The sequence below is a fragment of the Cynocephalus volans genome, chromosome 9, assembly GCF_027409185.1.
Source record: "Cynocephalus volans isolate mCynVol1 chromosome 9, mCynVol1.pri, whole genome shotgun sequence".
NCBI lineage: Eukaryota > Metazoa > Chordata > Mammalia > Dermoptera > Cynocephalidae > Cynocephalus > Cynocephalus volans.
The window spans coordinates 67,429,466-67,452,908 of NC_084468.1; the positions used below are offsets into that span (position 1 = coordinate 67,429,466).

General features: G+C 33.1%; 1 protein-coding gene across 1 annotated transcript in view; it reads left to right on the plus strand.

Annotated features, from left to right (window-relative positions):
- Positions 1-23,443, plus strand: part of BMP2K (BMP2 inducible kinase) — a 126,643-nt gene that overhangs the window by 57,890 nt on the left and 45,310 nt on the right. The window contains exons 7-10 of the mRNA XM_063108517.1: positions 962-1,094; positions 10,427-10,530; positions 12,042-12,121; positions 16,523-16,683. Of these exons, the coding sequence (XP_062964587.1) occupies positions 962-1,094; positions 10,427-10,530; positions 12,042-12,121; positions 16,523-16,683 (478 nt within the window). The remainder of the gene's footprint in view (positions 1-961; positions 1,095-10,426; positions 10,531-12,041; positions 12,122-16,522; positions 16,684-23,443) is intronic.

A 23,443-nucleotide genomic window follows, 5' to 3' on the forward strand; every position in this document is an offset into this window, starting at 1 on the left:
TACCTATTGGATAATTTTATACAGTATGTTTAGAATTGGAATTGCCTCTTATACTCTTAAGGATTATTGTAGGTGACACTTCTTGTGACAAAGTAACGGTTTCTTGAACCAAAAATAATTTTTTAAAACTGCTTCTCAGGTTTCAGCTGTTAGCAGCTTAGCTAGAAATTCCCTATGCTACTTTTCTAGATGAAATTTGTGTTTTAGGGGGTTTTGCCTTCATTGACAGCAAGTAGATTTATTGCTGCTGTGAAGTTTATGAAGCCATGCAAGTTAAGCAGAGTCCTTCCTTTTTGAATTTTAATATAGATTACCTGGGTTACAAGTAGAATTAGTGTAATATGCAATAAAAATTATAGAATTATACACAGAAATAGCAAACTAATTTTCTATAGTATGAAATAATGACATGTGCTTAGTAAATAATTAATAAAAATTTATTGATGGTTGTCTGATTAGTTTAACTGTGCTGGCTAACTCCGATTTGGAATTCCAGGATTTTAAAACATATTTTATGGTGAATTTTTAAAAATGCTGTTAGAAGGAGCCTTGTGCTTACTTTGTTGGTTATATGCTAGTTATGCACTAAATATATATAATATATATTATATCAAATGTATATATTAAGTGTATATAAATAAAAATATAATTCTTTTTCAAAAGGAACCAGCCACTTCTAATTTTAGTTATATCATTCATGATCTCGAGTGCTTTGATTCCATTAATTCAGCCAACTAGCCATATATGTGATTAAAAATATGGAAATTATAAAGTTAAATGTCTTTTCAAAAGTTAAACATATTTGTTTAAGCAATAATTTGTTAAAGGACTGATCTAGTACAGAAACATTAGGGTTTTGTTTTTTTAATAACAATTAGTTTTTGGTTTTGGGCTGTTTTTATGTCTGTGGTAAAGTTGATTACTTGAACTCTGATGATATTCATGTTTCTTTGTTTTACAGGCACTGGGATGTTTACTCTATAAACTTTGTTTCTTCACTCTTCCTTTTGGTGAGAGTCAGGTTGCCATCTGTGATGGCAGCTTCACCATCCCAGACAATTCTCGTTACTCCCATAACATACATTGCTTAATAAGTAAGTACTTGGAAAAATGTATGAAAAAATTGTAAGATACTGTATGTAGGGCCTATTTATATCCCTTTACTTGAGATTAGTCTTTTCATTTCACAATTACAATTTTGTGAAACTGTAGTAAAGAAAAAACATTTTAAAAGGTATTCATAAGACTTTTATAAGAATGAAAGCAACCTAACTACTGATTAATACATGGATATTTTTAAGCCCCTAGGTAAGATTTAGTAGCACACACCAAGTTGTAATGTCAGATGGGGTAGTCTGACAGGCCCTAGATTCCAAATGAATGTAGTTGACCCTTAACAGCCCAGGGGTTATGGGTTCCGACCTCCCTCACAGTGGAAAATTGAAAATTCATGTGTAACTTTCTCCACATTGTTACTTAAGTAAAGTAACTTAAGTAGTTAAGTACTTAAATAGGTAGGTACTTGAGTAGTTGGCCTTCTGGAGCTCATGCACACAGCCCTCCCTCTATTTTTGGGGTTCCGTACATATCAAACCCATGTTGTTCAGTTGTCAACTTTACTTCAGTTTTTCTTCCATCTTCCTTTAAGATTTCCTTTTGTTTCCATTTTGATAGATACTGTAGTTTAACATTTTATATATGTACATGATAAAATTTCTGAAAAAAGATGATTTCAGGGGAGGGATGTCAGATATTAAAATATTTTAGGAAGCTGCAGTATTTAAACAGCACCTCACTATTGTTTCAATTAAAGTGTTCTAATATATTTACTTTGTTTTCTGCATTTTAAATACCTCCTGTTGTAGCCTCCAGCTCAGTGAAACACAAAAAAGAATCAATTTAAATATATAATATTTAAATATATATATTTGATGTTTGTATAATAAAGGTGGCACTTTAACTCAGTGGGGAAAAACAGTTGGAAATAGAAAAATTTCTTAGCCGTTTGTGGACAGAAAATAAGGCTGGATCTCTACCTCATTCTTTATGCTAACATTTCTGGTAAATCAAAGATTTAAATGTGAAAGATAAAACATAAGTGTACTTGAAGAAAATAGGTATGAATTTATTTATGAGACTAGAATGTGGAATTTGTCAGCTAGACATTAAATCCCAGGAGCTATAAAAGAAAAGATTAATCCATTGACATATAACTTTAAACCATAAAAAGTCCCCTACCCCAAACTCATGAACCCCAGCAAAAAGTTAAATAATAAATTGGAAATAATAATCCTTACTCATTTGACAAATGGCTGCCTTTTACAAAGATGAGGCTGTTGGAGATCAAAAGGAAAAGTGCAAACACTCCCCCCAAAAGGCCAAAAATGGCCGAAAGAAAAAGGAATAAAAAAAGAATCTCGTTTCACTTTGCAGACTTATCACTTAAAGTGCAGTCATTTATTTCTGTAATGTCGATTTGCTCATACACATTGGAAATTGGAGAATTATGTCAGTTTAATATAAAAATTACATTGCATCACGTGGAATGTTTTTCCTAGGCAAGGGAACCATAATAATGGGGTGGGGAAGGTGGTGGTATAAATTTCAAGGGAAAGGAAATAGCCTAAAGCTTGGCTGCTACACTGCCCCATGAACACTTTTAGCTCTATTTTGAGAACATTAAATATGAGTGCTTGTATCAGGGGTGTTCTCCCCAGAGAACTCTACCTCTCAGTTTTTTGTAGTTCCCAGTGGCTGTCTGCTTAATAGCCTACAAGTTCCACTTTTATCTTCATTGTTTGAGCACCTCCAGCATAGTTTTGATGTCTTTTTATATCCATGTGGTAGCCTACTTCTGAGTTACTTACTTTTTTTGTTTTTGTCAGTGCTCTGGTGACAAAATGGTATAGTTTTTAAATAAATGGTCTGTCCCAACTCTGTTTTTCCCATGATTCCTGTTATTTTGGTGTGCCATTTTGAAGTGTGGGTTTTTTTTTTGAAAAGAGCAAACATATGTGAATAAACATGAGACCCTTAACCTTCTCTGTCTTATCTAGTTGCTTTCCGCTTCATTGTCCAAAATTTAGGGCATCATAAGCATGAAGGAACTCTGATTAATTGGAATGCTCAAAGAATAGAGTGAGGTATTTGGCTGTTGTTTGTTCTTCTGATTGAAGTTTAACCTTCTGTTGCAGCCCTTTAACACTATTTTGTGGCTAACTGTAATGTTTTAATCATAATTGAATCCAGGATTTTATTGGGGATGTTGCAGTGTCTTAGAGACTCTGAATATTATTATCGAACAGTACTGAATGAGAGACTGGGCAGTATTTAATTGTGATTTACTTTTCTTACAATAAGAAGATCTTATTTTCTTATGGTTAGGTCTTTTTTCCCTTCTATGTATGTGTTAGTGGATGTGTGTTTTTTGTGTAATGGGAAGGTGGAAAAGGTAAATACTATTAAATAATTTTAGGATCTAATTGGGCTATAGTTAGTTGATGCTTAACAGTACATCATATGCTTTCTTTATTTGCAAATAAATGTGCAGATTTTAGTTTCTATCATTGCTAGTATAAATTTGACCATGTATTAATGTCTTTGAACTTACTTCTGAGAGCTAGGCAGAAATAAAAATGGTTGAATAAAATAAAAGCATTCAAGTAAATCTGGAATTAGAGCAATCCTAATATTTTGCCTCCTGTCAAGGGGTTTTATGGATTTAAGTATTGTCTTGAGTAGTAAAATCTTAATAGAGATTTTTAAAACCAAAATATACTTATTTACAATGTAATGTGTTTTTTTTTAGAAAACATTTAGATTCTTTGTAATTTTATTCTTTACATTTTTGCCATGTAGCCTTGCCTGTCTGCCACCATCCTATTTAGGTCTCTCTGTGTTTATAGTGTATAATTAGTGATTTACATTGTTTTTATTTTTATTTATTTATTTATTTATTTCTGGTAGCAGGCCAGTATAGGGAACTGAATCTTTGACCTTGGTCTTACAAGGCTGCACTCTAACCAACTGTGCTAACTGGCCAGCCATACGTTGTTTTTAAATAAATCCTTCATTTAGAAAGCCAGGAATTGTTCTGCTATGCTCATAGTTTTTAAATGGGGAACTTTATATTGCTAATTGTCTATTCATGCAACATAGTTTTTCCTACATATTAATATAAGATAAAGCATAAAAAGGCGTATGTCTTTTTAGTATTAATTATAATACTAATGCTGTGTGCGTCCATTTTCTGTCACTGAGAATTTTAAAAAATGAAATAGCCAAGGCATTTTTGATAAAACTGTGTGATTGTGGTAACCTAGGTATTTGAATGTACTTTTGATTATCAGTAATCTAGGTCAGGGGTGATTATTATTACCTACTGTCCATAAAGCTCAGTTTAACTATTAATTTAATCTATCTTTCTTGTAGACTTTTCCTCTTTAAAGCAGCAGAGTCAATTATTTAGAATTTTTTTGTTAGCTTCTGCTAACTTTCCCAACAGACAAGTATTGGGGCAGGGAGGCTAGAAGAGGGTGAAGAGAGAAGTGCTTTCCATTTCTGGATCTGAGAGTTAAAAGAACTTAGAGGACATTTAGAGGAGAATGAGAAGTGTAACAGGATTACTGTAGTTATGAAGAATGAACAGAAGGCTGGCTGCCTCATTTTTCTTTCAGCTCCTGTGTTATAAGGTAGTTAAGGAAGTACATTATGGAGATTAGGAGCAAGGCCTCCAGAGCCAAACAGCCTTGGTTTTCATTTGCTGTGTTAATTATTGGGTAAGGAACATTGGGCACCTTCGCTTATCTTAATCTCTCCATTTCTAAAATGGTCATATTAAAAGTACCTACCTTTTAGGATTGTTGTGAAAATTAAATGAATTATGAAAAGTGCTTCTTAGCATGCTTTAAGTGCTCAGTAAGAGATAGCCTTTAATACTACTGCTGTGATAACCACCACTACAACTACTATTAATATCATTATTATAATTCTTTCTGAGCTAACCTAATTTCTGATCTTTTGGGTAAGGGGCAAGACATCTGCTGTCAGATACCCACCCATTAGGGTATACTTTCCCTGAAGAGATTTCTTCGGATGCTTTGAAGCAGAACTTGGTTTTGTGGATTAGCATTTTATCTGCCAGAGGCTTACCATAAGTTATCATATATTGCAGAATATACTGCCAAATATAACTACTGAGATTATTTTTCTCACTTCATTATTTTGTGTAGTGATGTAGTGATTTATAATGAACACCAGGGAAAAGCTTTTTTTTCCTTGCTTTGGTGCATACTCGCTTAGTATTGTTTTATGGTTTCTTTGTCTTAACTCTTAGTGGCTCATTTATTGAGGTTAAATTTATTTTAATGCCTATTTTGTGGGAAATCAGGAATTTGCTTTCTTGTTTTAATATGCTTAAATTTATTATGGAAATTTAATAAAATACAAATATAGACAGAACAGTACAATAAATTTTCATGTACCTGTCATCCAACTTCTATGATTACCAAGTCATGGCCAGTCTTATTTCATTTGCACCCTCACGTACGCTCTTCTATATTATATTTGAAAAACAGTCTCAAACATTTTAAATGTACCTTTTAAAAGAAATCAAGGATTAAGATAGGGTTTTTATGGAGGTTTTTAATCATTGACTGTGGGTTACCACTTGGGGAGATGTAGAGAGAGGGCTCTGGTCAATAACTTGTACGGACAGGACTATCCCAAATATACTGTCTTCTCATATTTATAGTACTACTTAGTGTTTTAGTTATGCTTGAACATATTTATTATCAGCTATTAAATTTGGTTTTATTTCAACAGTTCATAGAATAAGGTATGTGGGACATATATATCTAACACATAAGTTTCTATAATAATCTTTGTAGGTTAACAAAAATAACAAATTGGGCCGGCCCCTGGCTCACTCGGGAGAGTGTGGTGCTGATAACACCAAGGCCCCGGGTTCGGATCCCATATAGGAATGGCCGGTTCGCTCACTGGCTGAGCGTGGTGCTCACAACACCAAGTCAAGGGTTAAGATCCCCTTACCGGTCATCTTTTAAATAAAAAAAAAAGAAAAAAAAAATAACAAATTAATGCTTGAAACATTCATGGTTGCAAATTAGAGTGGGTGTTTTTCTTTTTGGATAAATTACTACGAGTGTAGATAACTGGAGGTCTGTGGGGGAGGAAAGAAATGTCTCTGTGGAAGGAAAAAAAAATTCCAAGAAACTTTAAGCAGGAAAATTTCTTTGAGACTTACAGCCAAAGTATTTTTTCTTTTACATTTGTTGAGCTGTTAGATTAGAGATTCTGGTTTAACTTTTATCTAGGCCCAGGCATGGATCCATTGTTTCATGTAACTTGAATGGTAACTACTTTATTTAATTTTTGGCTTGGGTCCTTGACTAAACCATAATATAACTTGGCTGCTGCTATAGCAGCAGCAGCAGCAGCAGCTCCTTTAGCTGCTATGTGTTTGTTGGAATGTGCAGTATCATGCAGTATTAGTATAAACATAATTAATTCAGCTGCCTTGGACAAGTGCTTTTTAATTGGATGTTGTCTGATACATCTGTACTTAATATTGTACTGGTTTAATCACATACTACCTTCAATGGTGAGACTATTTTGTCTTCTTAAATTGTATTAATGTTTGTGTCAATAGAAAGATTTATACAATTAAGATGAGTAGAGAAATGTCGTTTCGTTTCTGTGTGGCTAATTTTTTAAAAGTTGATTTTATATTTGTAGTAGAATCAGGATCAGTGAAAATGGTCTTGTGATGATTCACATGATCATTTTAAGTTGAGTAAACAAGGGTATATTCTAGCTTTTTTTTTTTAACTTAATCACTTGGTATCACTTTTGGATGAAACAGACACATGTATTCCTTAATCCACTTCTCCCCAAGAGCATATTTTTTGTAGTTGATATGTTTTTATTGTCATGAAGGAGGAGTTAATATACACTAGACTTGAGGTTTAATTATTGTGAGAGAAAATGTCTTTAGACAAACTACTTAAAAAATGAGGTTGTCATTTTTGATAGATTTGCCCCAGTGTTTGGCTGGATTAAAGCTGATTCCTCTGTACTCCAGATTACATTATTCAGTAATCCAGGGGTACATTTTGCAACCCATTCTCTTGAAGAGTTCAAGAAATTATCTTATTTAAATTAAATGCTTAAAGATGTTGTATTGAATTTGTTTCCTTTTTGTTTTTTTAATGGCTGATAATATTCAATTTAAAAATATTCTGAAATAAAAATGTAGCCATGTTCTACCTGTGCAGTTCAGGTATGATCATTAGTCTTTTCATGCTTTGAATTTAGTACCAAATCAGAGATGGGGCACAGGAGCTCTTTGGATAAAACTGTCTATTTTAGTACTGATAAAGTAGAGTGAAATTTAGATCTGAAGCCAAATGGGCCTGTTATTCTATACCCAGCCTTCAAATTTACTCACACTCAGTCATAGGCAATGTTGGGAAACCATAGATTTCCTTTATAGAGGCAGGCTACTTGCAAAACATGGCTATTCAGGGAATATGTTTGTTCTGAGAATAACCTGGTCTGAAAGAAAGAGCATTAGAGATTGATGCATGTAGGTGCTTAATACTTTTGTCTAGTCTGACAATTATCACTATCTTTCTTATGGGGAAGAATGAGTTAACAGTAGTAAACAGAGATTGTGGCACTACACTAACACAGTGGTTTAAAAATTTTTTTGCTTTTTTTTTTTTTTTTGGTGGCTGGCCATTATGGACATCTGAACCCTTGACCTTCGTGTTATCAGCACCATGCTCTACGAGTGAGCTAACCAACCTCAAACTGTTTTTGACTGTGATCCAGTGTAAAAAATACGTTTTATTTATGACCTGTAGGCACATATGCACACACATGTGTCAACTGAATCAAGTTTCATGAAACATTGCTTATACTTACCATATTAATGCACTGTTAATATTTTCTACTCTACTAAGATAAATATTAATCATGGCTTTTTGAATTGATTTTATGCCACATAAGTGGGATCAGTATAGTTAGATAAACTAAACTTGAGTCCAGCAGATGTATTCCCATGGGGAAACTTGAGCCAGGGGAATTGGAGGTCCTTTTGTTTGCTTATAAGGTAATGTCAATTTTATGTCCAGCTTGGCTACCTAATCGTTAGAGGATGTGGTATTGTACTTAACTTGAGAGAGAGAATTACCCGTACCGTTATTGGTTATAATATGAAATGTCAGATTTATTTATTTTTCCTCAGTGCTTCTCTACTACTGTTAAAGAAATAATGTACAGAATTACCTGAAGTGTCATTCTATTTCTCTTTAGATACTTAAAAAGTTTTTCTTGGATTAGGCCAGGCCACCAGAGAAGTATATTCTTATATCATACTGTTCTCTACCTGTACAGAATTTCTTTTATGGAACTGCATTTGGATGTTATGTCACTAGTCCACACTGAAGGAGTGTACGACATGACCTGTGTCACTTAGTGCAGTTCCTTTAGGGTGGTGTTCACTCTGTGTGAGTCATCTTTAGAAAGACTTGAGGGCAAATTTGCTCTCTGCTTTCAGTATGAGAAACAGTGTTTTTCCTTAGCACCTGGTTTGTTTTTGTGTTAGGAACACTGTGATTCATGTAATGGATCATGTTGCCCTATTTATATTGATAGCTAGAAAGTGGAGAGCTAAATTTGGGGCCTACATTTGGAACCAAATCATATGCATTTTCTTTACTGACCTCATTATCCTGTCTCTCTCATACCCTTCAGCCATTACTTTTCCACTAGTCCTAGTTTTTCCATATATTTAAAAAATCTTATGGTTTTGTATGCCACTTCAAGTGCTTTATAGGAATAAATATTTATAATTACCTACTGTTGAAATTAGATTTTAAAAGCCAAATAAACGAATTGTTAGAACAGAAAAGTAGGATCATAAGTTTGTGAATTTGATAGGTTTCTTGTGATTTGTTTGATTTTTAAAACTATATGAATAAACATTGCTGAAAGTTTGGTTAAATTTATCCCCAGTTCATGTAGTATTGCTACTTTTTAAAACATTTAATATCTGTTGGTGTCAAGATAAAATATGATTTATTTTGGGGGATACAATAACGTTGTAGATCCCTCAAATCTCTTCTAGAATGAGGTTGAATATAAACTAAAGACATGAGAAACAAAATATTTTTAATCTGAGTGGTGATAAAATTTTAAAAAGTGATATATATTAGCATTATAAATATATAAAGTCAAGTTTCATGTAGAGTTTTGGTATTTTTAAACCAAGCTCAGACTCTCCCAAATAAATTACCAAGTTTTATGCTCAATATCACTTGCCACACAACTATTTTATCCGAAATAGGTTTATCATGTCATTGGAGATGTATTGCACATTCTTTGTTCAAAATATTACTTAAGTTTGAAGGGAAGATTTAAATCATTCTGGTTTATTATTTTATCTTAGCTATTTATATACAGAGATCTCTCTATGTAATATGTAATATACATACATTATTTTTTTAGCAAGCTTCAGAATATCACCTAATTAATGTTGTAAATTTTACATTTCAAAAAGTTTAAAAATGATTTAAACATTATGAGAATTTACAGTTAATTAATGAAGCAAAATTAGACATGGAGTTGTCTTAAAATATAAATTTTTCTGTTATAGAATTGAATTTAAATGTCAACATTCTTTTGAAATTTTGAATTAAAAGTCACCCCAGAAATAATGTCTTAGTGACCATTTTGGTTAGAAAGAAGGTCAGTCATTTTGATCAATGCTATCAGGTTGGTATGAAATCTGTTCATAATAGAACCAGAAAACTCTGCTCATACTTCTGAACATGATATGGATAACATGTTAAAATATATAGGATTATGGTGAATATTGTTAGTGTCATTTTGGGGTAAAAAGAAATGTTTTTGTAAAACTTTAGTGTCAACCTTGTACAACTTTGTTGAATGGATTATAATATACACAATTTAGCCTTTTCTCAATGATTCAAGATTATTTAAAAATTAATAGAAATATTTTAGATAATATTGGGAATTATTTTGAATACAATTATTTTGAAGGACTCTATGGCCCTGGAACTTTCTTGAATAATTCTCCAATGTTCACTAAATTCACTTTTTGTTTTATGTCATTTTCTCAAGAGAATAATCATATTTGTCATTCATACTTTTGCTGCATAGTTGTTCTATGACTGATCTGCCTTTAGCTTGGGATGATGCTTTAAGTTAATTTATAAAACACCAGTGTATGCATTTTCTGTAAATGTGAACAAAGTTTGCTAGAATTATCTCTGATCTTAGAACGGAGCAGGAAAAAATACAGGTTTTTATCCTTATAATGTGCCCTTAAGTAGCATATGTGTTGTGTAAAATTTTTTAACATTTCGATCTGTTCTTGCAGGGTTCATGCTTGAACCAGATCCAGAGTGTAGACCTGATATATTTCAAGTGTCATATTTTGCATTTAAATTTGCCAAAAAGGATTGTCCAATCTCCAACATCAATGTAAGTAGTTTTTCAAGTAGGATATGAATTTAAAATTTATTTTAGCATGTGCAGATATATGTATACTTTCAGAGTTATGTGTTCCATGATAAGTGGTGTGATAGTGTGTTTGCATGTTTGGTATAAAGTCACGGTTCCCAAACTGTGCACTGAGGTGCTCTGGGGAGCTGCAACAGACTCAGGGATCACAGCAGGATATTTTGCATTTTCAAGGGAAACATAGTGACATCTGTCTTAATTTTCTTAAGTTGTTTGAACCTAACCATTTAATAAACAAGACCATTAGATTTTTTTTTTTTTTTTTTTTTGGCCTAGAGGTGTTGTAAAAGATTACTGAGACATTAAGCACTCTGTTAACTGAGAAAGCTTGGGAACTTCTGGTGTAAAGGGCACAGGCATAGTAAATAGAGAGACCTGGGTTCAATTCTGTCTTTGTCAGTGACTGATTTAGTATTTTTTTGGGAGGTTACTTAATGCCTATTTCTTTTTCTTTTAAATAAGGATAGTAATTATAAAGATTACAAGTAATAAATGTGAAACTCAATGCTTTGTCCATACAGGGTGCTCAGTTTGCTTTGAGTTCTATTCATGGTGGGCACAGTGTACTTTACTTCAGATGCACTGTATCTCTGGTAATTTTAATAAAAGTCGCTAGAATCTCACTGATTTTAAGCCATTTTCAACTTTGTAAAGATCTTTCAGGGCTGACTTATTCATATAGGGTTTCCTTTATATATAACTTAATCCACTTCAGAAAGAAAAACGGAGGAGTGTGGTACCTTTCCTTTTTATTTTTGGAAGCCCTTGCCATATCAATGTAATATTTTCTCTTTTGAAACTGAAATTATGCAATTCTAGCATTCCACTAATGAAGGTAGATTTGACATGTGACTGTGGATTTTTAGCTTTTTATTCAGCAAATATTTATTGAGTACCTACTATGAGTCAAACATTGGGCATAAACAAATGAGTAAGATCTCTCTGCTCTTGCTTTCTAAAACTTACAACCTGTGTCATGAAAATTATCTGATGTACCAAGGGTACTTCAGAATGTTCGTGAAGAAATAGAATTAAAAGGTAATATGAAGCTTTCCGTGAACTTTTTGAAGACCTCTTGTATTTAAAACAAAAGTTTATTCTTATCCTTGGTGTTTGCTTCTTTTTCCAAAGTGCAAAATAGTCATTGATTTACAAGTGTAGTATATAATCTTTCTTTTTATCCAAGATTTACTCATTTGTAAAGTGGATACAATGATGTTCTTTTGCTTATTTTCCAAGGGTTTTTATGGAACATGAAAATATGGCAGTGACATTTGTGTAACGTGCAATGATATTTGCAGATTTGATCTGGCAAATACATGTGAACAATTTGTAGGTATCTGAAATGAAAGAAATGGAATTTCATAGACAGTACTTTTTAAGTTCAATAATATATTTATAGCTTAAAAAAAAAGGGTTTCTGCAATTAAAATTAAAACGAAAATGAAAAGTTTTATTGTTTTTCTTCCAAGAATTCTTCTATTCCTTCAGCTCTTCCTGAACCGATGACAGCTAGTGAAGCAGCTACTAGGAGAAACCAAATAAAAGCCAGGTAGGCAAAGCTATGATGAAATTGAAAAGACATTTAAAAAAAAAGTTATATTTCATGTTTTTAATCCTAGCAAATGTCATTGATTAAATATCCACTCACAAGAAATGTCTTGCTTATTGCATGTGGTGTAGTTTAGATAGCAAGTATGAAATAAGCTTTTTTTTTTTTTTTTTTTTTTTAGTATTAAATACAGTGTTTGACATTAATCTCATTTGAACTCACTCTCAGCAATAAAGAAGTAATTGTTTAGATAATGATGTTACAGTGGATCTTTTTGGTGTGGGGATTGTCATTTTTATGACATAACAACTCTAGGAAATTTTATGTTTTGAATTTATAGCTAACATGTTTATTTTATAAATTTAAGGAAAGACAAAATAGCTCTCATAGGCAACTAGAATATGTAGAATATGTATGTACTTTGTAGAATTTACAATGAGTGGTTATAACTATAATACTTTATATGACTGGTAAAGAAATGTTTTTAAGTCTTATTTTTCATAGTTATTTACTGCATTAATAAGTTTGAAGTATATTACATAGACTAAGACCTGAATTTGTTAATGATTTTTTTTTCTCATGCTTTTTTTGAATTTAAAGTTAAAAAGCAAGACTGTATCTTAGATTATCAGACAGGTATAATATATTATGGGAGATTTCTTGGTCACAGCTTTTTTGTATTATATCTTATTTATGGTATTTTATTTGACATAAAATACAAAAAATATATCATGTACGTTTTATATGCAAGTTATAGATACTGGAAATGCAGAGAAATGGAAACAGTTCTTCTTTCCAAGGAGTTCACATTCTATTTGATACGCAGTTACATCTTGATAGATACCCACCACTCCGAGAATGTAGAAGAAGGGAAAGACTGGGAGCAGAGAAAGGAGGAGCACAAAAAGTATGCTTTCTCTAGGGGTGGGAGTTGCTGAACTCTTCCTTGAAGGATAAATAGTCAGCCACCTGGAAGGGTAGAGAGTGAAACTATAGCAGAAAGGCACTTCAGGAAGTCAAAAAGAATGGCCCTTGTGAAACTGCAAGGCATAAGGGAACATATACAGGATTAAAGGGATATGGAGCTAGAATGGTAGGTAAATGCCAGTCATGAGCAACTTTGTTTATATATTATGCTAAGAAATTTGGACTTTGGCCTTTAGGACAGTGAATTTTCACCCTTCTGATAATTCTGCTATGTGGGACTTGGTTGTAAGATGTGTTATAAATGATCTATTACTTATAAATTATTAAACTATTGTTTGTGAATGACTTACTTTTTAAAAACATATGACATCACTTAAAATATCTTCATTCACTTGAATTTCAAAATGTTCTCTTGAGAAGGAGACGAAGGAGTAAAGTTACATCTAACTTGTAGGAATACAGCATGACCTAGTCTGTCATATCTATGACATAGCTTTAATTAGCAACCACTGTTATAGTTGAGTGGTAATTATGGATTATTGTAAGGCTTGTCAGTTGAATTTTATTCTTACTTGTGTTTATTTATAATTTAAAAATAATTTTTTGAGAAGGTAGGTACAGATTAAAAAAAACACAAGTCAACTGGACAAGAAGGCTGATTTGAATATTTTTTCACTGTGACAAGCTATAGCTATAGAATTATAAGGAAGTGAAATAGTATTAAAATTCACAGAACTTATTTATAGCATGTTAAAACTATATATTATGTATATTAAAAATAAGGTTTGTTGGTGATTATTACAATAATATATATTTACTCTTTATTAATATATCAGTGAATAACTTGAAAAATGTAAATATATACAAAGCTTAATTAAAAAATAAGTTAGATGCTTTTTCATGAAAGATGTACATTTTGGGTAGAGAAATCTTTAAATGGCTAGTTTTATTATTTGCATGTTTTCAAAAAGCTTTTATAGGTATTATCCACCTGCCCTGCTTTCAATCTGTTGCACTCTTTGCTTTACTTCTTAAAAACCGCTTTTCACCCCCCCAAACTTTGCATCTGCTTTTGGGACTATTAAACATGTTAAGCTTATCTGACGTAATGTCTTAAAGATGGAAATGTTGAGAATTATTGTCCTGGCAATGGAAATATCGAAGGATTTTTAGCAGGAGAGAGAGTCTGAGTTTTAGGAAGATTGTTAGGTGATAGTGAGGAAGAAGGAAAGAAGAGAAGCAGAGAAAACAGCTGTGTGACTGTGTTCTAATAGTGCAAATGAGATAGTGCAGCAGTGTTGATGCAGTAATTACTGTCTTTAATTTTAGTCAATTTTCTATCTTCACTTTGCCTAATCTGTCCTTGTATTTTCTTCCCATTCCATCACACAGTGTCTTTTTCACTGTCTATTGGAATAAAATTAAACATTTTTAATCTCCAGAGTCTACCAGAAGCCTTCTGTAGCCAAATTAGGTTAAAGTTACGATTACTCCTCCATCTGCAGCATCTTGCATGAACTTAGAGAAAATTATGTTAAGTGAAATAAGCCAGGCACAGAAAGAGAAATACCATATGTCCTCACGCATAAGTGGGAGCTTAAAAAAATAAAAGACAAATAAATAAATAAAAAGAAAGATACAACAATCACATTTATTTCCTTGAACTTTCGAAAGGAGAGAATGGAACTGAGGTCACCAGAGGATGGAAAAGGGGAAGGGGAAGGGGGGGGTGTTGTGAGAAATTGGTAAAGGGCCACAAAAAATGAATACGTTGTGTAATGATAAATATTGTAATTAACCTGATTTGAACATCACTTTATTGTACACAAGTATTGATATTCAGTGCTCTACCCCACAGATATGTACAATCAATTATGCTTCAATAAAACAAAAAAAGAAAAGGCCTAAAACAATTACTCCTCCTTGAAACTCTTGACAGCACTAGCTTTGTACTGATTACTTTAGCTGTCTTTTATTTTGTTATGTTTTCACCAATATGTGCCATATCTTCCTAGGTATGCTGTAAATTCTTTGAAGACAGGGTGTTGTGCAGTGTTTTGCTGCATGTCAGTAAAATGTACAATACATATTAACACATTGGTAAAATAGATTAGGAGACAGTTTGAACAGAGCCTGCAGAGCTTTTGCTATGCTCATGTGTGTTGTCAACCTCTAAAAAGTGCGTTAGACCAGGAACTAAGGCAAGGCCAGTTCTGGCCTATATTACCCACAAAGAATGGAAAAACAGAAAGATTGTATACCTTATTCCCCCAAATTTCTTGTGTTTAGGGAGTATATAGCATTGGGTTTAGTGCCACATCAATAACTTCAGCTCAGTAAATACCATTAAAGTGAAATATAATTGGTTATATATATAGATGATCTTTTGCCTGTTAGTTCAGTTTTCATGTGAATTGTACCATCCCCACCCCATCTAAAACATATAGTGTTATTTTTAGAAAACATACATTTCTATGATTTTCTAAAATCGTTTGATTCAATTTCACTTTCCTCTCAGATAGTTTGTTAATAGGGCTCCCCCTTGTGGTACCTGCAGATATAAGAAAAGAACTGTAGAAAGCAGTTGTAGATAGGGCTTTCTCCAAAGGCAGCAGATGCATGCTTAATAAATCACATGCGTGTACAATTTTTAAGAACTAAATCACTTGGAAATGTGGCAAGGGAAATTAGTGAAGAGATTTTATTGCAGATCCTATCGGAAAGTGAAGAAGTATTTGAAATTTTGTACTGAATTTATAGAAAGCCAAGTTGATAAATATGTATGGTAAAGATTTTACTTGGCTTTTTTGGAAAAAGAAAAACAAATGTCTGTGTCTTCTCAAATTATATTTTACTCTCTCTTGATTTTATAACTGTGCTTACAACTTGACCACCCACATCTGAGGCCTAAACTAAGTCCTAGTGGGAAAAGTTTTATATGATTTCCATACATTAAAGATTCAAGATGTTGAATGCGAACGGGTGGCTCCACCTTTTAAAAGTTTTGGCTTCTTTTGTTTTATGTGCCCTAGAGTGCAGTCTTTTCTTTCTTATGCCTTGAGTCCAAGCTAGGGGAGATTAATTTTTGTTGTTTCTTATTTTTATTTCTCTGACTGGTTCAGAGAGTTGGCTCTCATTGTTGTCCAAAACCTTATAAGAAGGTTTATGTTTGCTTCTTTTCAATCTCATTTCATCTCCTTAAGAGCATCTCTGGGACTATACTCTTTTTTCTGCCAGCTTCAACAGCATGCTATGAATAGGTAGTATACTGTTTGAAGGAAAATGGTTAGTTTTATCTTATTTGCTTTCCTGTCTTCATTAAATCATATGCACATAAAATATTTGAGAATGGGACTTAGTAGGAAGTCAAGAGGACTAACACTAGATCATCTATCGAAATAGATGCTTTATAGAACAAATAGTAAATTAGAAATAATCCCAATATTTGGAATGAAATATATTCTTCTGTTGTAGAATAACAGATACCATTGGACCAACAGAAACCTCAATTGCACCAAGACAAAGACCAAAGGCCAACTCTACTACTGCCACTCCTAGTGTGCTGACCATTCAAAGTTCAGTAACACCTGTTAAAGTCCTTGCTCCTGGTGAATTCAGTAACCACAGACCAAAAGGTAATACAGCCCTGCCAACCCTGTCCCCTTTATAATTAAATAAACCTTTTATGGTTTGACTAACTAGGGGTATAAATTACTGGCTAACTTAATATTATAGAGCAGATAACATAAGGCTTTAAGAAACTTTCTACTGATACCTAATAAATTCAGCTATTTTCTTAAAGTTGTAGGCAAAGGGAACTGACTGGCAATATGAAAGTATGGTACAAAAATCTCACAATTTGCTTTGATTCTATAAATACAAACTCTTATGCCAAGAATGAGCATCTAACAGTGTTTGAGGTTGGTAATAAAGTTCAAAGTAATAGAAAATTCTGTGTTGTACTGGGAAGGAGGAAGTTGAAATTCTAGCCTTATGAAGTTACATGTCTTGCACAGAATTTAGAGCCCTGGTGAAGGAGTCTATCTTGAACCACGCAGACATTACAACATAAAAACTTGTCTTCTCATCTCATTTTGGGAAAAATTGTTTTTCTAATCTGAAATATTTCCGAAGCATTATGGTACAGTGTGGTACTTAAAAATTTTTTTTGCCCAAGAAAATTTGATACTGTATCCTTAATAGAGTATTAGAGGGTAAACTTACTCTCTCAAAGGTCTGGAAAAAGGTCAGTATAACCTGAAAACCCACTTCAAGAAAACCCTGTTTTGTCCTTTATGTCATGATAAATCTGTCCTGTTCTAATTTTAAAATGTTTTCAGGTAGGATACTGTAATGGTTAAGAACCCACACTTTGAGTCTTAGGAACCTGGTTTGAGTCCTATATCTTCCATTTTTTTAGTAATACATCTTATAAAGATACTAGAACTGTACCTATCTCATAGGATTGTTGGGAGAATTAAATGACTACTTAATATAATAGCTCACACATAATATGCCCTTAAGAAATGTTACCTCTTAACTACTGTTATTACTATTAAATAAAGTATAGTTGTCCCTTGTTACCCATAGCAGATTGGTTCCATGACCTCCTTTGGATACCAAAATCTGGGGACGCTCAAGTCCCTGATATAAAGTGGGGTAGTATTTCCATATGACCTATGCACATCTTCCCATACACTTTAAATCATCTCTAGATTACTTATAATACCTAACACAATGTAAATGCTAAGTAAATAGTTGTTATACTATATTGTCTAGAGAATAGTGACAAGAAAAAAAAAGCTTATTTTCAGTACATATGCAATTTTTTTTTTTTTTTCCTGAATGTTTTCCATCCGTGGTTGGCTGAATCCATGGATGCGGAACCTGCTGATATGGAGGGCCAACTGTATAATATGCTCAGGGAAGATAATGTTTATTTTATATTACCTGGCATATTGCTACATACTTCTTTGATAATCACGTACATCAGTTGAAGTATTCCATGGAAAAGGGAAAATAATGGGAATTTGTAATCTTTTGTGTTTAATTCCCATTTCACCATTTCTTAGCCTTACTGTTCGCTTCTGTAAAATGGGAATAACAACTATCTACTTTTCCTTTTATGAAGAGTTAATAATAAAGTGTGTGTTACCTAGTAAAATTCTGTATTATAGTAAGCATTTAATGTTAATTTCTCTTTTCCGTACCTTTTTGGGTTGGAGATCCTATTAGTCTTTTTTATCATGTATCAATGCCCCTAGCCAAAGACTACTAGGAACACAGTTAGTTATAGGTAAAAGTAAACTTTATTACTCCCAAACTGTGGGGATTTGTGGGGTATCTCAGTAAGATGGTGTTTGAAAAGACATATTAAAAGGATTTGGGCTTGTTTTAGGTAATGTTGGGGAGGCTTTATGGAAGCAGGGCTTTGTTCTATATTGGATACTGTCAGGAAGCGGTGGTGTGATGATTAGGTATCTTAATAAATCTTATCTAGAAGGAGGGGGCTATTGCCTCAATTGGTAAAGAAGTAGCAGCCAGTCATATTAAGTGGGATAGGGGGATGTTGAGTCATTTTTGTGTTGTGGGCAATGTTCATGATTTTATCTGTGATTTTATCATGAACATGGAATGGTCTTGTTGTCTTGATCCATTACAGTCACAGAGTGACCTTGTGTGATGTTGGTATTGTTATTTAACAGGAAAGCACCAAAACCTAGCTGTGAGTGCCAGGTCTGCTCCTGATGACAGGGACTATGTTTCTCTTTATTACATGCCTTCCACTTTAGTTTGAAAAATAATACTCTTCCCTCCCCTGCCACGTGCATCTTTTTAACATTTCTTCCACCCTTTAAAAATTATACAAAAAGTAACACATGAGTATTTTCTTTTAAAAAATGTAGGTAATATAGAAGTATTCAGAGAAAAATGTAAAAGTTTCATTCCTTTTTCTTTCCATAGTTAACTGGCAGCAGTTTAGTGTGCATTCTTTTTTATGTTCTTACATGTATATATACAGGTATAAATAATTCATATTGTGTTTAACATAAATGGATTTATACTATACATATTTCTCTGAACCTGATTTTTTAAAAAAATATATTTTGGAAAGTTTTGCTCATTAGTTCATATGGATTTACAGTGTAATTTTTAGTAGGTATAGGACATTTCATATTCTGACTGTACCATAGCTGATATAATCATTCAGGTTATTTCCAATATTTGCTATTGTTAAATAAAAGTTATAGGAGGCCGTTGTTTTAGACAGAATTCCTGCAATAGGACCCCAAAGACCAGACAAAATACCAAAATGGAGTTACCCCTGCTAAGTTCCACATCTCTTAGGTTGTGTTCTGACCTTCTAAGAAATCAAGAGAAAGAGATAACAGCCAGTTTCCCAAACAGGCTAGTGTAAATCTTCAATAGGTACGATAAAGAAGTTCCCTCTGCTTTAATCTCTTCACAAAAAGGATAGCCTGAAGTAACCTGATGTTAATTAATGAGTTATTTTTCTATTCTGTCTCTCTGCCCCCACCTTACAAGGAAAGTAACTGAAATGACCAGTCCACTTTTTGTTCTTTGTTTTTACTTTCTTCTACCTTTTCTGTCTATAAAAACTTTGTTATTTGTAATAGACTTCAAAGCACTTCTGAAAGTGATAGACTTTAGAGCACTTCTGACTGTCAGATGGTGTTTTCTGAGTCGATCCTCACTTTTGTCTCCCAATAAACTTTGCAAAATTGTTAATAGTGTTGTGGTAAACAGCCAAACAGCCTTACTTATAATACACTCCTCTTTTTTTTTTGGCGGCTAGCTTGTGTGGAGATCCAGACTCTTGACCTTGCTGTTATCAGCACCACTCTCTACTGAGTGAGCCAACTGGCCAGACCAAACTCGGGTTTTTTAGGTTTTTTTTTTTTTTTTTTTTTTTTTTGCTGCTGGCCAATACAGGGATCCAAACCCTTGACATTGGTATTAGAGTTCCACACTCTAACCAACTGAACTAACTGGCCAGACTGCTACACCCTTGATTTACTTGTATGAGTAAATCATACTCATTCAAATTAAGGAGCATACTCAAATCAAGGAGCATACTCATTTAAAAATTTTCCCCAATGTCGTTTGCTAAATAGTGCATTATTGTGCATTCTTTGCTAATTTGAAATCCCACCTTTATCATAAACTAACTTTTTTCATATTGTTATTTCTCCACCTTCTATCCTGTACCATTAAGTTATTTATTCTTATGCCTCTTCCATTTACAGTTTCGATTCTGTATGAATTTTAGAGGAAGCCTCTCAAGTTCTAAAAAAAATAAATTTTAAAGATGATTATTTTGAGTGCATCAATTAGGCAGAAGTTTACATGTTTTGATTTTTGATTATTCCATTCAGCCATATTAAGTTCTTTTTTTTGTTTGTTTTTCTTTTTTTTTAATTGAAGCGTATTGAGTATACATATTTGTGGGGTACAGAGTTGAATATCAATGCATGTATACAATGTGTGATGACCAAATCAGGATAATTAGCTTCATCATTATAAAACTTAATCATTTCTTTATGATGAGGGTTTTTGATCTCTACTCTTCTAGCCATTTGAGAACACACAGTAAATTACTGTTAATTTAGATGTCTAGCTTGACTGCGTACCAAGAGAACTTATTTTCCTGTCTAGCTCTTTTGTGTCCATTAACCACCCTCTCACTATCCTCCCTTCCCCTTCCCCTTTCCTGTCTCTAGTAACTGCAGTCTCCTCTCTCCTCAAAGTTCAACTTACTATTGTTTTCTCCTTTCCCTTCCCTCCCCTCCCCTCCCTACCCTGCCACCACTTATGAATGAGGACATGTGGTATCTCTCTCTCTGTGCCTTGCTTATTTCACTTAACATAATTTTCTCCAAGCTCATTCATGCTGCTGCAAATGCAGAATTTCATTTTTTTATGGCTGAGTAGTATTCCATTGTATACCACACTTTCTTTATCTAGTAGTCCATCGATGGACAATTAGGTTGGTTCCATATCTTGGCTATTATGAATAGAGCTGTGGTAAACATGGAAGTGCAGGTATCCCTTGGACATGATGATTTCCATTCCTTTGGGTATATACCCAGTAGTGGAATTGCTGGATCGTATGGTAGTTCTATATGTGGTTGTTTAAAAAACCTTCATACTGTTTTCCATACTGGCTGTACTAATTTACAATCCCACTAACAGTGTAGAAGAGTTCCCCTTTCTCTGCATCCTTGCCAGCATTTGTCATTTTCTGTCTTTTTGATAGTAGCGAGTCTAATTCAAGTGAGATGATAGCTCAGTGTAGTTTTGATTTGCATTTCTCTGATCATTAGTGACGTTGAGCATTTTTTCATATACCTTTTGGCCATTTTAATATCGTCTTTTGAGAAATGTCTATTCAACTCCTTTGCCCATTTTTTAATTGGATTTTTTTTTTTTTTTACTATTGAGTTTCTTGTGGATATTCTTTCTGGATATTAGCTTCTTGTTGGATGTATAGTTTGCAAGAATTTTCTCCCATTCTATAGGTTATCTTTTTGCTCTGTTGATTGTTTTTTTTTTTTTTTTTTTTTTTGCTGTGCAGAAGCTTGTTAGTTTGATATAGTCCCATTTGTTTGTTTTTTTGTTTTGTTACCTGTGCTTTTGAGGTCTAATTCATAATGTCTTTACATACTGAAGTGTTTCCCCTATGTTTTCTTCTAGGAGTTTTATAGTTTCAGGTCTTACATTTAAGCATTTAATCCATTTTGAGTTGATTTTAGTATATGGTGAGAGATAGGGGTCTAGTTTTACACATGGATGTCCATGTGTAGAAGAATACATCATTTATTGAAGAGGCTGTCCTTTCTCCAGTGTATGTTCTTGGTGCCTTTGTTGAAGATTAGTTGGCTGTAAGTATGTGGATTAATTTGGGGGGTCTCTGTTCTGTTCCACTGGCCCATGTGTCTGCCAATACCACGCTGTTTTGGTTACTGTGGCTTTGTAGTATATTTTGAAGTAAGGTAGTATCGTGCCTCCAGCTTTATTTATTTATTTTGCTCAGGATTGCTTTGGCTATTCGTGGTCTTTTGTTCTATAGGAATGTTAGGATTATTTTTTTCTATTTCTGTGAAGAATGTCATTGGTATTTTGTTGGGGATTGCATTGAATCTGTATAGATTACTTTGGGTAGTATTGACATTTTTAAACCATTAATTCTTCCAATCCATGAATATGAATGTCTTTGGTTTTTTGTGTCCTTTTCAATTTATTTTTTCACTATTTGGTTGTTTTCACTGTGACCTCTTCCACCTCCTTGGTTAAATTTATTCCTAGGTATTTTATTTTTTGGTAGCTATTGTAAATGGGCTTCCTTGCTTTATTTTTTTTTCTGCTAGTTCATTGTTGGTGTATGGAAATGCTACTGATTTTTGTATATTGATTTCATATTCTGCAAATTACTGAATTCATTTATCAGCTGTAAGAGTTTTTTGGTGGAGTCTTTAGGTTTTTCCATATATAAGATCATGTCATCTGCAGACAGGTACAGTTTGACTTCATCTTTTCCAACTTGCCTGTTATTTCTTTTTGTTGCCTGATTGCTCTGGCTAGAACTTCCAATACTATGTTAAATAGGAGTAGTGAGAGTGGGCATTCTTGTCTTCTTCCTGTTCTCAAAGGAAAAGCTTTTAGCTTTTTCCCATTCAGGGTGATGTTAGTTGTGGGTTTGTCATATTTGGCTTCTGTTGTGTTGAGATACTTTCTTTCTATATCTTTTTAGTTCTAATAGGTTTTCAATTGCTTATCTTGCACTTTTTTGATGATAATGATAATTTGCCTCTTTCATTTAAGTATTTATAATGCTTGGTTTGGTTTTTGTTATTTTAACACAGTGGCTATATCCTCCAGTCTAATGTTATATGTAAGTGGTGATAGTGAACATTCTTGTCTTGTTATTCTCTTTTAGGGAGAATGTTCTGGTATGTTATTTACTTTACGTTTCTGGTACAATATATATATGTTTTAACTGACTGATGAACTTCCCTTTATGTCTAGCTCACTGTTTTTAAAGTAGGTATGGGTGGTTTTCTTCTTTTTCTTTTTGATAAGACCATGTAATTTTTTCCTTTGATATGTTATGTGTAATATTAACACAGTTCTGGATATTGAAGCATTCTTTGGGTAAGTGGGATTAACCTTACTTAAAACTTACTTTTATTTTTGGGATAAACTGATAGTCTTATTAAGGAAACTTTTTTTTAAATGCTCTAGATCAGTTTATGAAAAAGAGGAATTATCTATTTCTTCAAAATGTGTTAGAAATTATCAGTGAACGTTAAACTGGGCTGGTACTTTTTTTTAGAGGTAGAATCATGATCACATTTTCAATTCATTTAATTTTTA